This window comes from Parasteatoda tepidariorum, chromosome 9, assembly GCF_043381705.1.
Source record: "Parasteatoda tepidariorum isolate YZ-2023 chromosome 9, CAS_Ptep_4.0, whole genome shotgun sequence".
NCBI classification, from domain to species: Eukaryota; Metazoa; Arthropoda; class Arachnida; order Araneae; family Theridiidae; genus Parasteatoda; species Parasteatoda tepidariorum.
Window position 1 is genome coordinate 30,074,566 of NC_092212.1, and position 17,968 is coordinate 30,092,533.

The window sequence follows — 17,968 nt, forward strand, 5'->3', positions numbered from 1 at the left end:
AATTTTATATTTTTACAACTTGATTAGATTCGAGTAAGAATGTCAAGTACTGAAATCATTGTAATAAAATTAATTGTAGATAATGTTTTTATATTCTATCATTCACTGACTTAAAACACTCGCAGAAAAGGGCACTTTGAGTTTTAAAAGGTCACTGACGCTGATAAAATGTATGAAAATGTGTAGTATTATGTAATAACTGAATTCGAACGTCAGTTTTTAAATTACCCTCTTGTACTTTTTTATGTGTATATTTTACAAAGTAATTCTCTCTTATCAAAATAACAGAAATATTTGAAGCTTTTGAAAAATAAAATAATTAAAGGCAAGCTAAAAGACAATCTTAGCATATGAATTTTCTTTTTATAAAATAAAAAAAATTAACTGCAAAAAAGGGATTAATTGATAAACAACTTGAAATTTATTCAGTTTGTATTTTAAACTGTAAATTTTGAAAAAATTAACACTTAAAGATGCATTTTAAAATAAAAGGTGTTTATTTAAGATAATGGTAAAATTTAAAATCACTAAAAAAATCTTTAATATAGGGGCCGATTATCATGTGAATTATAATAATATAACTAGACAGCATAAGAAAAATTTCACTAAAATGAAGGAATGAAATTAATAATTAAAGTTAAGTAATTAATACCTAAATAAATCAGAAGTTTACTTTTCATTAAAACAGATGGTTAAGAAAACAACTTTTTCCTGAAAAAATAAAAAGCCAGTGTTTTTAGGACATAGCAGCTTAATTTTACAAAAAGAACAGAAAGGATGCATTTATAGGGATCAAAGGGCAGGCGGAGCGAGTCACCCTTAAACAGTCATCATTTATTTCCTACACTGTTATTTATTTCCTAAATTTTTTTCTTCATTGTCCTGATATGCATTGTAATAATATGCAACCTGGAGATTTTTAATGCCTTGAATATTATAAAGAAAAATTCTAACCCTTATATTCACTGATAATTGAAATATCAACCCCTAACAATAGACTTGGTGGTAGAGATTGTAGCAGTCTAGTTTATTTGTTTAAATGTAAGGATAATGATTTGGTATGACAGTCTTCTTTAACTGAAGCTTGCTTTTCAGAAATAAGCAAGATAACTTTGAAAGAAAATATATACAAAGCCTCTCACCCTCACTGAGAGCTTATCTAGGCATCGCCAGACAATTGAAATTCCTCAATTTTTAACCTCTGTCTTAAAGGATAAATATCATGTTAAGCTGCACTGTGCTGCCACTGTCGACAAACGATAAAATTTTACTTAGTTGAGAATCTCTCTGGCTGCACCAAAAAGTAAAGTTAACAACTATTTAAGTAGGAGAAGAAAAAAAAAAAGCTATGAAGAAGACACAATAAGTAAAATAAAAATTTTAAAAATAGAGTTATGCTTTATAAGGTTTTTCTACCTAAATATGACTTTTAACACTTTTTTTAAAAAAATTATGTTGTAATTTTCTTAATATTTTGAACCTTTTGAAGAACATTTATCCAGATTGATTTTTCAGTAGTATAAATAAAATCCAAAAATTTTTAAAATAAATTAAGGTGAAAATTGGGTGTATTCTTTTTCAATAACCAGCAATCAGATTGATCAATTATTATGCAGTAATTATTAATAATTATGTTAAACATTAATTGGAAGTTTGTGATTCAATCTAAATTAAGATAGATCAACCATGTATAAGTGTATCAGGATCTGAAAAACTTTGATAAAAGAAATATTTAACAAATTTCATATCTTATATTTGTCTGTCGTAGATCGTTCATTCATAACATAAAATGATCTTTCTGTTGTATTAAATGTTCTTCTCCATTATCTTGTTGCTTAGTACAATGTTAAATGTTTGGTTATCTTTGATAGGCTGCCAGTGCTGACAAGAGACATGCTGTTTTATGTTACAATAATGGTGAACAGAAATTTCATATTAAAGATTTAAATAGCCTAACTGGGGTTAGTGATATTTTTTTTCTCATTAAGATTTTTGTTATTATTCTTATTCATTTTTTTTATTGTTCTTATTTTATTTATTTTTGTTATTGTTTGGCTGTATGATCTTTTAAAACAAGTCGCCTTGCAGTGCATTTTAGGACACTGTCTAGCAGGTAATGAGCTAGCAGACTACTTTACTAAGTAAGGTGTTTCTATCCTACAAACATCAAAGAATGTTACCCTTTTTGACAACATTTAGTTATTTATTACAAAAAAAAAAATAAGAGTTTTTTCTTAAATCGATGTTCGGTGAAGAATTTTAATTAGATCTAGTGGAATATCTTCCAAGATACTCCTAAGTAGCCTAGACGCAAGGCTGCAGGCCTTAAGAAGGCAACTGCCTCCTTAAACACCTTTACCATATTAATATTGTCTATGACCCTTTCTGCAGTCTCTATGATCTTTGAGTGTAGATGGGCACAAACCACTTTCACTTTTGTCTAGCAATAAATGACATCATTTTGTGCAACTCTTACTGTAGCAATATTGACATACTTGGCTCATAAATTTTTCTGACACTACACTTAATTTTTCTTTGATGTTATTTTTATATAATTCTCGAATTTGTGGGGCAGTAGTTTTCTGTAACCTCTGCCATTGGTAATAAAAAATTTTGCTATTCAGATTTGAATCAATTTTATGTTTATTTAATTTTTGCTAATTATGTGCTGCAAGACTTTTTTCTTTTAGAAAAATTTATGATTTTTTTTTTTTAGAAAATTATTGTGATTATTTTGTAATCTTAAAAAAATTGCTAAATTTTTATTTTTAAATCTGAATTTATTTTTAAATGTTGATGAAAAATATTCTATTTTCTTGTATTGATTTGTTCTATTGAGTAGTAAGATCAAAGACTGGTTATCTTTATTAGAAAGCAAATATGTTTCTCTTGGAACTGAAATTTTACTTAGTTAAAAAACAAATGTATTTTAGAATAAGTTTTCAAAAAATTCTTTAAAAATTTCACTAATTTTTTATTATGAAATTTCTTTCATTTTTTGGCATTAAAATGTTCCTTTGAAATTGATCTTCAATTGCCTATTATTTTTTAGCATTTTAAAGTCAGTGTGGTTTTTAAAAAGTATAAGTTTAATGTATCCGTATGAATGAAAATCGGCAGTTTCGATGAAAATTTCAAATTTACTTTTTGTTGTCTATGTCAGAACTTTTGTTCATTAGCTTTCTAAATCTCTTTAAATTTTAGAAATGAAGTTAGTTATTTTTTGTGTGCTGAATGATAATACTGAAGCAAATGACATATTTTAAGTGCATATTCAGAAAATCTCTAAATGCTAAAACACATTAGAAAAAAGTTAATTACAGAATTCTTAGAAATTTTGTATATAGATTTTGTATAATGTTGTTTATGTTTTGAACTTAAAGTAAAGGTCTGAGTGTGATTTTTTTATTTTTTTATCATGCTTTAATTAAGAATGTTTAGAATTTTTCTTTAAGAAAATTGATATTGAATAATATATGTAATTCTATTTCATTGAATATTTGAAATTTTTTAAAATTTTTAGTTTAAAACATAGCCAACCATACTATTGTTGAACTGTTTGCATGACATCCAAAATTTGTAGTTTTAATACTCATATTTGCCTTATTTTGAAATAATATTTTATAAATTTTTAAAGTTAACTTAAGATTTATAATTTTGGGACTCGTACTTACCAAAATATAGTTAAAATTTTAATTAAGGCTGTTTTCTTTAAAGAAAAAAAAAATATGTTGAACCAAGTCTTAACTGAGCAGCCCGTGTTAAGCATTATATTAATTTGTTACACAATCTTTACCTTCCCTATCCTTTTTTTCTTCTGCAGTGCATTTTAATAGAGGGCATTGTTTTCTTTTATTTCAAATGTTTCTTTTACATTGAGTTTGTTTCAAAAAATTGCTGTTTGACCAGTTTACTGTGAGTTTTTGTATTTTCATTTTTGTATTACATTTTCAAGATTTTGTTTGAAATTTCTCCTCTGATTTGATTTTATGTATTTCTTGTATTTTTCCTGGACTTTTGCAAAACCTTCGGGGTACTGAGGGAGCAAATTTTGACATTTGTCTGGTTCTCTCAATAGTAAGGGTTTTGTTCTATGACTTCCGGAGCTGGTACCCCCTGAAGACGTCATTTTTTTATTTCCATTGTTTTTCTTTTTTCCTTCAATTATTCTTTCTTTTGAAAATTTATGCTGCTTTGCACATTTCTTTCAAAGAATGTTCTGTTATTATAGAAATAAACATTTTGATAAATTTTATGTTATATCAATATGTAATTAAAATTTAGCAATAGCTATTCTGAAAATATGGCTAAACTTAAATCACTGTTACTCTGTAGTTAAATAATTAACTACATAGTAGCACTGATTTGAGATTTTTGAAAAATCACTAAAAAATAATGTTCAATGTTTTTGTAGAAGTTCTTATTTTTTATTAATTTGTAAAAATTTACTCCTAATTTTTACTGTCTGAATAATTAATCAGGTTCTTTATAACCTGTTATTGTTTTTGCATGGGGGAAAAAACACAAAAGCCACATCTTTTAAAGAGTTGTAGTTTTCAAATGATGAATTGAAGATGCCTTTGATTGTATTTTTCAAAGGATAATTTTGTGAAATGTGTAGGTACTTTAAAAACAAAAAATATTGTGAGGGGCTCTGTTTTTAAGACTAACTGCTTTGTGGATCTGTTTTATTAATTTATGAAGATAAAATTAGATTTAAATAAATTTGTGAATTGGTAGAAATTAATTTTTTTAATAAATGTGTGAAATTTTTTTGCTATGAAAATAATCAGTGAAGTTTTCATTAATGAACTCAAATTTTTTTTAAAATTAGAAATTTAGTCACCACAAGCTAATTTTAATAATAATTAAAAAAGATTAAATGTTTTTTGTTAAAGTGACTAATTATAATTCTGTTTATTATGTAATTTTCTTTCAGACTTATGTGAATGGAATTAGAATTCCTGAACAGACTTATGTGAAACTAAAACGGTTAGATTGTATTAGATTTGGTTATGATATCCTTTTTATGTTTTTCAACTGAATTATAATTTTTGAATTTTAAAACTGACTTAATATATTTTTAAGTGTGAAATTACATTTTAGTTATTTTATTTTATAACATAAGAAATGGTCTTATAATCTGTTCATTTTTAGACAATGAGTATTTTTTGTATGCTTGTAATAAGGCAATAATTTGTATTTGGATTTAAATAATCATTTTTATATTCCGATTATCGTTATTTAAGGCACAATCATAAAAATTATGATTTCTCAGCAAATAAATAAATAATACTAATATACTATAAATAAAACTGAGCCAATGAAAGTTGTAACGTTAGAAACCATTGTTGCACTTGAATGAATTTGTAAATTAAATACATAAGTTTGTCATGCTTTTCTAAAGAGAATTTTCAAATATAGAATGAGGCTTTTGCTGAAAATTGATACTTTTTATCAATTAATATTTGCTTATTTACCAATTACATAATTGAATCTATTTACTTATGTTACATCGATTGTGACTTAATTTCTCTTTCCAAGAAGGGGTTTAAAAGATTGTTGAAGGGAAATTCTAATTATTATAAAATTTCTACCCTTGCTGCTTTAAATAATAGCTCATAAATACATTGTTTTTCTTAATGATTTTTAAGTCCTGATGTGTTTTACTTAGAAAAAAGTTCTAGCGCTACATCTCCTCGGAAAGAAGAAATTCCTCCTGTTTCAAAAAAAGAAATTGTAAAGGTAATAATTTTGCATAGTTATTTAAATGTAGAAAATTATCTCTCTCTGAGTATTAACAATCTATTTTGAAATTAAAAATAATTTTTTTTATTTCCTAGTTGTAATTTAGAAAATATGTGTTTCAACAACAAAGCCAATAATTTTTTATTATTAAGAAAAAAAAATTTTTAGTTGAAAGAAACATATCTAAACTACTTCCAAGGTTGAATGAAATTTATCAGAATTTTTATTATATGTTTTCATTTCAATTTCATTTTGTTCTGCAGAAAAGAGCATTTTTAAAATAAAATAATAATTTTTTTGAATCACTACTTTTTAAACATATTTATGAAAAATAGTTGCTTTATTGATTATTCTGCAGAAAAGAGCATTTTTTAGAAAAAATAATAATAATAATAATTTTTTTGAAGCACTACTTTTTAAGCATATTTATAAAAAATAAAAAAAATAGTTGCTTTATTGATTCTAAATTTAAAGTTTGTGGACCTAAAAATGATTTCCCACAAAAATTATTTTTAATTGTTTTTTCTCCCATTTAGTGTTTTGATGTTTAACCGTAAAGAAATTAATCAAAGTGTGTGTGCGTTTTTTCTTTAAATTACACCTAAACATTTAAAGTCAACAAATTTAAGTATTCCCGAAGAATCTTGTTTTTATTAAAAATAAAAGTTTCACAAAAGATTTTCACATTTTTTCTCATTTTCTGTTGAATTAGTGTCTTGTCTATTGTTTATTTTTATTTTAGTAAGATTGGTAAATTAAGATCTCTTTATTTCCACTTATCATTGCAGGCAGTTTCTAAAGAAGAATTACCAAATGATAAAACAGTTGTCTCATTAGCTGAAACTACTACTAGTAAAAATTCCAATAATGTAGATTTACCTTCTTTGACTCGAGAAGATAACCCACCTGATACGCTGCCTTTAAATTTTACCAATTCAAGGCAAGAGAAAGACTGGGACTGGGTTGGCCAAGATGGTGCTCTGTCAGATAGTCCTGGTAAAATTTTGTTATATGTTTAATAATGTTTTTAAATTATATTTTTTTATCAATAAGTTAAAATTATTTCAGGTCCAAATCAAATACACTGTCTTGTCCCCTAACATTTGTATTGTCGTAAAAAAAAATTTCCTGCTTTAGTGGACTGTGGTAAAATTGTTTAAAACTAATTGATAGATGAAAGATAATGAGAAAAGAAGTTAAATTCAAATACAATAGAAATGAAAATTTGTTTATGTGTATTAGACTTAGTTTATAACAATGTTTTATGATTCTTAGTATATGATATTATGTTATGCTATTTGAAGAGTCCCGCTGTGGACTGATCGTTAAGACACAGTTTCCAGCAGATCATGAAAGTCAGGCATCACTGGCTGCAGTCAGTGTGCGGGTGGGTGACCACTTGGATCAGTCTGCATAGGGACAGAGAGTGTGCGGTATTGGTCCTCATTAAACGGTTCTACCGCAAAGGGCTCGACTTCACTTGCAGGTTGTTGCTCTACCGAAGTGGGTGTGCCATCCCCTAGGCAAAGGATCAAAATTGTAATGGCTTGTCTTTGGCTCATCCTCAGGGATGTTTCTTACACCGTCGCCAGTAGCACATTGTGCAGCTGTAGTGCGACGTAGATTAACTACAGCAACAGCAATTGAAGAATGGTATAACAACCTGAGACAAACATACCATTATTATGTCTGTCTCTATTTTGAATCAATAATGAATTAAATGACCAAACGTTTCAGACCAGGGAAAAGAATATTTATAAAATTAAGTCAATTAATTTTAAAAGAATAATAATTTGTCTAAGCTAAAAATGTATGTTTGTATCTGCTAAGCAAATTTTATTTAACAATATTTTAATTTTTATTTAACTCAATTACTTTTCAAAACAATATTCTGTTTTATAAAATTAACATCCCAAGAATTTTATTAATTTTACTTCAGACTTATAATAATAGGATTTAAAGCAGTGTCAGCTATATAACCATTTTATATATAAAGACAAATATTGTTTTTATAAAATCTTGTTAAGAAAAACTAATATAATAAAATTTTTTTCCTTCAATTCCAATTTATAATTCTTGAATCATATGCTCAAGATTTTAGTCAAAGAAGTGAAACTTCTTCCTGTTCTGCTCCTCCCAATTATGGCACAGCTACAGCTGATGATAGAGATACGGGTTCAGCTCATTCTTCTCCTGCTGCTACAGCTTTTACCATAGCCTTTGAAACCGAAGCAAGCACACCTAGAAAAAAGCTTGGAATTAGGGATAGTATTAGTAAATTTGCTCCTAGTAAATTAGATTCAGAAAACAGAGTATCATTTCAAAAGAATAGTAAGACGGAACCAAGTCCTAAAAAAGTAAGATTTTTATACTTAAAACAAAATTTTTAGTTAAAAAGTTAATATAATATGTAATTTGACTTGTGTACTTTTTTTTAAAATTATATTTTTATGATATTTCTGTAAAACAGTGTTTCCCAAAGTGTGGTACGAGTACCCCCTGGGGGTACATGTGATTATGCGAAATATATTATGTTCTTATGCAACAAACGAAAATTTAAAAAACCTTTATTTAAAAACAAAGCTAGCCATGAAACTTTACGATTATGTATTTTCTATTGGCTATTTTTTGCAAAGTTAACAGTTAATAATTAGTGATGTCAACAGCCAGTTGTGATTTTTAGCTTTTGTGAAATTTTTTATTTATAGTAAGAAATATATTCAATTTTCTATTAGTGGTACACAGCGTTAAGAAAAATTTAGAAAGGGTACGCAAAAGTCAAAAGTTTGGAAAACACTGCTCTGAAATTTGAAAATAATTTGAAATTAACTAATCGAGCTATTTATTTTCAAAGATCTTAAGTTTTATTTTTTTATTTGAGATTATGTTACTATATAAGATGTACAATAATAAAAAAAATGTTACGCATGTTGAAATTTTTGAGCTCCCTTTTTTTAAAAAATTTTTTTTAAATAGACCGTTGAAGTTTTCTGAAAATTGTCAGAAGAGAGAAGTAGGTTTTTTTGGGAAGGAATGTGTTAGAATCACATTTTGCTGAAAGCAAAGTTATGTATAACTGCATTTGCCAGTTATATAAATAAATTTAACTTTTTTCATCAAAATGAATTATTTTAATTCAGATTTGCATTTTTTTTTTCTTTCAAAATAATTTTCAAAATTATTTTCTAGTTTTTGCTTTATATCTTAGGATGTCGAAAAATTACCAGTCTGCCAAAAAAAAAAAATTTCTTTTATTTTCAAATTCTATGAAAACTAGTCAAATTTAAATCCAATGATTAAGATTGAGGATGGTTTCCAGGAATTTGATTTTAAGAGCTGGCTTATAAGAGGTCATTAACTAATTGAATTTTAGAAGTTATTAAATTTTAATTTAATAACTTACACTAATTAAATTTTTGAAGTTATATATTGTATCAATTGTACTGAATTTTCTATTGCCAGTTTTATTATCTGAGATATATTGATATTTTTATTACTAATTTCATTTTAAACAGTAATTTAAGTTATTTATTTAGTTAAAATTTCATTGTTCCAAAATAATTTTTAAAAAATTAATAGTCATTCTAACTATTAGTAGTTAATAAAAATTCCTTTTATATATTTGCTGTCAGCTATTATTATATCACATTTCACAAAAGCATGAGTAGTTAATAAATTTTTCTGCCTGCAAAATATTCTTTTTATTCCTCTTTTAAACATATTCTTTTATTTTAATTTAATTTTCATTTCAATTCACATTTTTTTTTTTTTTTTTTTTTTTTTNCTTATTCCTCTTTTAAACATATTCTTTTATTTTAATTTAATTTTCATTTCAATTTACGTTTTTTTTTTTTTTTCATGCCTACATAAATGAGAAACACACTCTTTAACAAGCAGTGTAACAATTTTCTAGTTTCTTACTTTAATATTTTTAATTTATTTTTGATTTTATATTGGTTTCATTTTTGCTCTTACATTTATCATCTGTTATATTTTGTTGAAAATGTAATTTATCTGAATAAAACATTTTAGTGATTTAAAAATTAATGTATAAATTTTTTTAAATTATTTATTCAAATTTTAATTTTTATATTTATATTTGTTATGTAAATCAATAATGTTTTAATATGATGCAATAATTCAATACTTATGCTCTATTTCTCTTCCATTCTTCCTGTTTATGCATCCTCTTTTCTGTTTCCTTTTTCCTTTGTCTCTACTTTTTCATGAGACTTTTCTGCTCCATTGATGACAATTTCATTAATATATTATCATAATGCCTTTTTTTACTAGATCTCAAAGAGTAAATATATTTCATTAGTTTTTTATTTCATTTAAGGCTAGCCTTAAATATTTACTCATCATTATATTTTGTAAATTAATTATAATTTTATTCTGTATTTACAGCTTCCCTTGTCAGATTCAAAACCTCCATTGCCAAAAGCTAGGACCCAGTTTGGATCTGCTGATTTGAAAGGTTTGTGTTAAATATCTTCAATAGCTGGTGGATCAGATGATTTTTACTTTCCATTGCATTTTATATAAATACAAGTTAATACTTTCTTTTTAGCTCATTTGAATGTGAACAATATTTTATATTGTTCATAACTACTTAATTTTTATAAAATATTTGTGTGCAGAAACAACTCTGATTATAATACCACTGTCAGTATTTTCTTTGTTGAACTTATCATAATTATCGTAACTCTTTTGAACTCAGAGCACTTTTACTAAAGTACTAAATTATTTAAAATGCAAAATACAATTTTTTTTTCATGTTATGACTAACAGTCCTAAAATAATATAGTTACTTAATACTAAGATATAAAAATTATAATTTTCAGTCTGGTAACTTTTGATGTCCCATCAGAGGGGATATAGAATGGCAAAGGGTCTGTTGTCTCCTAAAGTATAGGAAAACTCTACATTCATATTTTCTATAAGAGATAAAGCTAAAATAAACTTTATTTTCTTCCTTAATCATAAAATAGCCATAATTAATGTGTTAAGGTTTTTATCTCCTGAAACAGTTTCTCAATTGCAGAAATTCTTAAGAGTTAGCTTTATCAGACTTCTTTATATAAACGTTAAAAAAACAGTACTCTTCAAATAGATACATCCTAGAATAGTTTCCTAATTACTCATGAGCCCATATGATTGCCTAATTTAAAAATATCACATATAAGCCACTTATAGTTTTAAGATATGGACTTGTTGCATTTAGTATAGTGTTTTTATTGTATTTATCCTATGTATTTCGTTACATATATCTTCTGCGGGTGAGTTTTATGCAATTGAAACATAAGTCCACAAGTATCAAATATTTTTTTAAAGCAAGATTCTAAAAATTTTAAAGCAAAAGCTTTTTTTTTTATACTTTAGCTTTTAGAGTTGACAGCTTTGAGTTTGTTTTAATTAAATTTGTAAGCATTTTAATTTTGCTGTGGTTCTTAATTATATGTTTAACCTTTAGATATTAATGAAGAAATTGGGAAAATCACAGATTCAACCTCTTTTCTAATCAAAAAGATGCTTAATGGTGAGGTTTCACCAAGTGATGTCCCTAACGAATTATCATTAAAAGAAAAGCAACAAAACTCTCAAAAAGATGGGGATGACAGAAGCGAAGCTGGAACATACACGGTAGAGACTGAACAAGCTGACTGTGATGTGGAAGAAGCTAGGAGGAAAATNGTTTAGATATGGTTTAATATATGGTTTAAGATATGGTTTTAAGATAGTGTTTTTATTGTATTTATCCTATGTATTTCGTTACATACATCTTCTGCGGGTGAGTTTTATGCAATTGAAACATAAGTCCACTAGTATCAAATATTTTTTTAAAGCAAGATTCTAAAAATTTTAAAGCAAAAGTTTTTTTTATACTTTAGCTTTTAGAGTTGACAGCTTTGAGTATGTTTTAATTAAATTTGTATGCATTTTAATTTTGCTGTGGTTCTTAATTATATGTTTAACCTTTAGATATTAATGAAGAAATTGGGAAAATCACAGATTCAACCTCTTTTCTAATCAAAAAGATGCTTAATGGTGAGGTTTCACCAAGTGATGTCCCTAACGAATTATCATTAAAAGAAAAGCAACAAAACTCTCAAAAAGATGGGGATGACAGAAGCGAAGCTGGAACATACACGGTAGAGACTGAACAAGCTGACTGTGATGTGGAAGAAGCTAGGAGGAAAATTGATGAAGTGTTTGGAGTGATACAATTATCTAATTCTGTTCAATCCTCGTCTTATTCTTCAAGCACAACATCATCTTCAAACAAGCAGGTAAATTAAATTTTACTAATTTAGTGGATATTTTTTTTGCGCATTAGCTTATTGTTGAATTAAATTATTAATTTAAATCTTTTTTTCATTCTAGATACCACGTTTAAATGGACGTTTAAAACAACCTATACTAAAAACTCCTATTAATCCCAAAAGAGGTTTGTTTCCTATATTTGTTTAATGTATATTTTTATCCTTTACCATTACTTTTATAAATAATTTTAATTTTACCTATGCCGTCATTTTTACTTTACATAAAAGCTAGAATTAAAAATTAAACTAACAAGTCTTTTATTAAATAGATTTTACCTGTGTCATTTGTTGGTTTTATGTTTTTTAGAAACATTAAGGTATTATTTTCGCTACTTAGTTCTTTACTAAGGTTATTTTGTGTAATTTTTTTTTACTAATATGTTATTTAATATCAGTGTCAATTAATGCTAAATGACTTAGACACAAAAAAAAGAAAGAAATTATACTTTCTCTAAGTTTATTTTTATAATTATATTTGGTTTGTGTAAACTTTATTTTCTTTCTGATTCTATAGGCGAAACATTTTTTTCAAAATCAAGAGCAGTAAAAATATTTCTAAAACATTAATCTATTATACATATACCGTAATTTCAGGCATATTATCCACAGTGGCGTATCATAGGCAGATGGAAGTATAAGCCTATAAAGGAAAATTCCAGGGTGTAATCTGCAGATTGTACGACAGTTAATTCAGCTCTGCAAAAAACAAAAAATCTCTAAAGCGTATCTCACCCGCAGAAGAGCTCAGCATATCGGAAGAGCTCAGCATATCGACCATAGGTCTATTGTACCCAAACCCTAAATCAGGACTAGCGGAAAAGCTTATAACTGAAACGAAGTTCAGCAAGCAACTGACAGGAATATCTTGTAATTTCCTAGCCTTAATGCAATGTTGCTCCAAGTGCTCAAATCTTTGAGCAGAATAGACTATGTGTCATGAAGGCTCCTCCTTAAGATGACAACCTCAAATGAGAAAATCAGATTCAATACCCATAATGTATAGGTGTTTCCTGAGGGTGTAGTGTCCAATGAGAAGACCAATGTTCTTCCTCAAGATGTTCCTGTTAAGGTTAAGAAGCTCTTCATGCATACTAGGACAGTCACGATTTAACTCTTTATCTTATCTCTTATCATTCGAATTGCGCCATTGCTCATGGGCAATCTTGACATAGAGCTTGAAAATAGGTGCCCTGTAAGATGTGGGAGAAATTCCCAAAGCTAGTTCAGGACCCCAGAATCTTGTGCTGGAGTCAGCACGTGCTACTCTATCAGCCAGCTTATTACCAGGAATACCCATGTGCCATGTGTCTTGTCACCTGATGTAAGTATACCTTGTTACGACTAGAAAAGTCACAGAGGACCGAGAAGCACTCCAGGTGAATTAACACCTTGATAGTGATAGAAGAGAAGCCTGACTGTCAGATGTGAAAGGGTATATGTGGAGGAATACTTTTTGTGAGAAATAAGTAGACTCGCTTCTTGTTATAAAATATAATATATTAACAGTTTTGAATAATAACAATAACGTACATATAAAAACAGGAGAAATATTAAGCAGCAGAAAGAAAACATTAGTTTTCTTTTTTTATGTGTTCCTCGTTGCTATGGGATACGAGACTGTCAGCGTTGAGTTGTAGTAGGCAGGTCACCACATATATTTAGATAACCCTTGTCTGAGCATATCCAGCAGCACAAAATGATAGCATACACCTCAGCCTGAAAAACAGTGCCATAACTACCAAGAGGAAAGTGAAGTTTGATACCATCATTGGAGCAGTAGATTCATGTCCCATGATGTAAGATCCTTGATCCACCGGTGTACCATACCAGATAATTGCCCTTAAGCCACTGAGGAGATTTAAGCCATTCAACTCTAGAAGGAAAATGGATCTTGAAAGGCTTATGAAAAGCATATTTTAGTGACATAATCACTAGACATGATAAGCGAAGGAATATCTGACACCTGCAAAATGAGGTGACCCCGTGACAAGAATATTCCTTCCACAAACCAAGGTACATAAGACGTCATATACTTGTCTGAGCTTCAGCTTCAACGCAGAACCTTATTTATTAGCCAATATGCACATGTACGTAAATGGGCGAGCAGGCATTTGATCCTGTTTTAAGGGCATTCATGCTGGATTTGAAAAAGCTTAGTATTCGAGTTCGGAGATGAGAATGAGAGCCTGTTTTGACGCTTTATCACCAGTTAATATATTTCACTGAGAAGATTCATGTTTGCATTTACGAATTTCTTTCATCCCGTGTGAATGGTCCCTTAGACTTTTATGACTGACATAAGTTTTCAGCAAATTCAAAATGATTGACGTCAAGAAAATAATTTCGACAAATTAACCGCAATGACAATTTTCATGTTTTTAACAGGTAATCCGAAAATTACATGCAGGAAACTATGGTGTATATATATAAATAACTTCAGACTTTGAAAAATTAAATTTTTGTTCAACTTAAGCTTATTTACATAATTTCTAGTAAGGCAATTGATGATATCGGTAATAATTTGTCTTAGATTAATTAAACACTGATAAATTTTTCTGCGGATTCAAAAGATTGTGATAAAACAAAAGTTTTTGATAAATTTGAAAAATATTCCAGTAAGTTAAAACAAATTTTAAGTTCTATTAGAGTATGCGCTGTGCAACATGTTTTTTGGTTAAAATATGTATATTAATTTCGAAATATATATATCAATTTATTTGTGTTCAAGTCATTACCAAATTTTTTTAATATTTTATTACTAATTAAATGTATAATATTTTTGCATTTATTTCATTTTATGATGCATAAAAATGTTATTCAAAAAAATCATAATTTTAAAAAATAAATTATTTTAAAAGTTCTTAAGTTATTGATTAAAAATTTATTTTAGCAAATTTTATGCATATTGACAATTATTTAAAGGTTAAATTTTAAAATATTGTTCACGTTTTATTTTAGATTCTAGTATGCAATGGAATACAGCAAACAAAACTTATGGTAGAACCAGAGGACCAACGCCGGCAGCTTCCACAGAAAGTCTCAATCATAGTGACTCATTGCCCCGCTCTCTTCAGCGCACTAGAAAAGTGGCTGATCCCCCTCCGACTCCTGATAGAACAAGAAGAGCGTCCAAGCTTGCCACCTCTCCTAAGTCTCCAGGAAAAGCAAGAACTCCTTCCACTTTGAAATCGCCTGGTTCTTTATCTAACAATCTATCTGCAGCTCCATCCAATAGAGACTCTCTTCATAAAAGTAAACTTTTTTTTTAATTAAACAATATCATTGTCATATTATAGTAAATATAATTATTTTGACAAATTGTTGGTTCAAAATGCTGTGAAAGTGAATTTATTTCTATTTTTTTACTTATGTAAAGATGAATGTGGGGTAATTCCGGGTAGCTAAAATTCAGTGGCCTGTTGGAACTACACTATTCGATCTAGAAACTGTAGGATTTGATCAAGATATTTTTTCATTTCATTGTTTAGTTGCGTTTGATATATCATTCCTGAAAATCATTAGTCTACTATTTTTTTTATAAATGATTTTTTTTTTCTTCTTGAAAAAGTCAAAACACCCGGTTATGCCCCACCGTTGGGGGTAAAACTGGATATTTATGTTAGTCTAAGGGAAATTTAGAAATACAAGAATTTCAAATGAAAAAGTATTAGAAATTTCTATTTTATATAACAATTTAAGAAAATTCTGCATATAGTTTACATGCGACATAGTTAAGGCCGATCTCAAGAAAGAGGGAAACAGAAACAAATTCCTAGGACCCAGGACTGCTGAAGATCTGACCAAAAATATTGTGCTTATTAATTAGTTTTTTTAAAGAACTTGGCAGAGAATTTCTTTATATTTATATGAAAACTACTACAGTGTAACGTCCCATATCCGGACGTCCCTTTTCCGGAAGGGTCAATTTGCCGGACACTTTTTAACAATCAAAATAAACAAACATTTCTTCATCTTCCCCACTCTCTTAAAAAAAAAAAAAAGTATTTTTACATGTTTTTTCCTTTCTTAGCTTCTAGTGATCTATGCATTAACCCCATAAATCAACAGAAAAGAGAACAGAAGATCTACTAAGACCGTACCGTTAGTAACGCTCCTCCTCTGGAATGCAGGAAAGGGCGGGGGAGATTTGTTTTCAAAAGAGCACAATTGAGTCCCCTCCCCCCTTCTTTTCTGTGCAGCTGGCTAGTAAAAGAGGCATTTCCTGGAACTTTTTTGATAAAGTGTTAGGGAAAGAAGTACTGTGAAAAAGGGTAAACACAGCAAACGTTAAAGTGGAGGGGGATCCCCTTTAGTCACACAAGAAAAAATAAAGAGAACCCAATCAGCATGCCACGCCTTTATGCTTGATTGATAGCCAATGACAGGAGAGAAAATAAGAACTTTTCACTTCCCCCCCTTCAACTTGAATGACAAGTAAGAGGGAAATGAATTTTGCTTCTTCACCTACCCACCTTAATGAATGAATGACGGGAATTTCCCCTTTTTGCTTGAAACGTTCTAGTTCAAAATGGCGGAGAGAGCAATTAATATTTTCATAACTGTAAATTTTTTTAGTTTCCTATATTTATTTTTATAACAGCAATAATTATTTTTTTTTAAATATTTTGTTTTTGATTGATTAGATATCATTCTAATACTAAAACATTATTGCCCGAAAAATAATGTTATTTAATTTCTGCTTTTTAGATTCAGATGATTTTAATCTCTGTTTACCTTGGGGGGTCTATTATACGGAAAAATCGATTATCCGGACTTCGGAAAGTCCCGCCGATTCCGGATACGCGACTTTCCACTGTATTTTATACCTGTTTTGAAGAAGGGGCCCGCAAACATTTTGTCCTGAGATCTGTAAAACCTTTGGTCAGCCTTAGGTGACATTACCTTCTTCTTACCTTCTTCCCTCGCTGCACTGCAACTTTTATAGGCCTAATATAGACACACATCAAAGGGGTATCCGGTCTTACCCCAAGAGCTAAGGTTGCCAAAGTAGAACAGAGCTACAGTTGCGCAAAATCCTTATTGTTTGTTAGGTTATGAATCTTCAGTAAGCGAATAATAAGCTGGACTATACATAATTTTTATAACTCTAATAACCAATAAATAAAAATAACTTAAAAATAAAAGAATATTAGATAGTTGTCCATAGTAAAACAAACTTATCTACACAGACGGCGTGAATTAATTAACTACAACATGCCAATATTGTAGATTCTTCTTAGCTAGTAAAGTGTAATTCAGAGTTTTATCCCTGGAAAATGGAATTGATATCTCCACTATTGAGGTAATTGGTCATACTCCATTCTTCCCTATATGCAAATGTCACACAAAACACTGTTATTATATCAATAATAACACGAAACGTTCTTCTTATAGCTGACGAAATCTCCAGGAGGCACTCTACTGACAGCCGCTCAGAAGGATCGAAGTCTCCTCATACCAATGCTCAATGGCAGAAAGTCCCTTGGAATCTCTCAGGCTCAGATCTAGACCTGGATCGCAGCAAATCTGAAAACAATAGTATTCTTTCCGACACTAGCACAGAACCTAGTTCGCACAGTTCTCATTCTGGTCAGAGTCGCCCGGATCAAGGGCCTCAAATGAGGCTCAACAGGGCATTCGCTTTAAGAAGGGCTAGACTTGAGTCTGATAGTGGGAAACGAGGGAAGGAGAATCGAACATCTACAGCCAGCACGCAGCCAAAACCCATTAAAAAATCAGGAAAATTATCTTCGAGTACTTCTACTCTTCGTGATGAAAGTAGTAGTGGACTTAGTAGTAGTAGTAGAATGAGTATGAGGCTGACTCCAAATGCTGCAAAACCATTTGTTGCTAGACAAATGGCTCAGTGTTCTGATCCTCTGAAAAGAAAGGTTGGT

At 28.9% G+C, this 17,968-nt stretch overlaps 1 protein-coding gene across 1 annotated transcript in view; it reads left to right on the forward strand.

The window, feature by feature from the left end:
- The window catches only part of LOC107438239 (centrosomal protein of 170 kDa), a 33,250-nt gene that overhangs the window by 5,199 nt on the left and 10,083 nt on the right, over positions 1 to 17,968 (forward strand). Inside the window, exons 3-12 of the mRNA XM_071184958.1 lie at positions 1,872 to 1,961; positions 4,940 to 5,018; positions 5,654 to 5,745; positions 6,537 to 6,744; positions 7,843 to 8,105; positions 10,156 to 10,225; positions 11,731 to 12,038; positions 12,133 to 12,196; positions 15,030 to 15,323; positions 17,466 to 17,962. Of these exons, the coding sequence (XP_071041059.1) occupies positions 1,872 to 1,961; positions 4,940 to 5,018; positions 5,654 to 5,745; positions 6,537 to 6,744; positions 7,843 to 8,105; positions 10,156 to 10,225; positions 11,731 to 12,038; positions 12,133 to 12,196; positions 15,030 to 15,323; positions 17,466 to 17,962 (1,965 nt within the window). The remainder of the gene's footprint in view (positions 1 to 1,871; positions 1,962 to 4,939; positions 5,019 to 5,653; positions 5,746 to 6,536; positions 6,745 to 7,842; positions 8,106 to 10,155; positions 10,226 to 11,730; positions 12,039 to 12,132; positions 12,197 to 15,029; positions 15,324 to 17,465; positions 17,963 to 17,968) is intronic.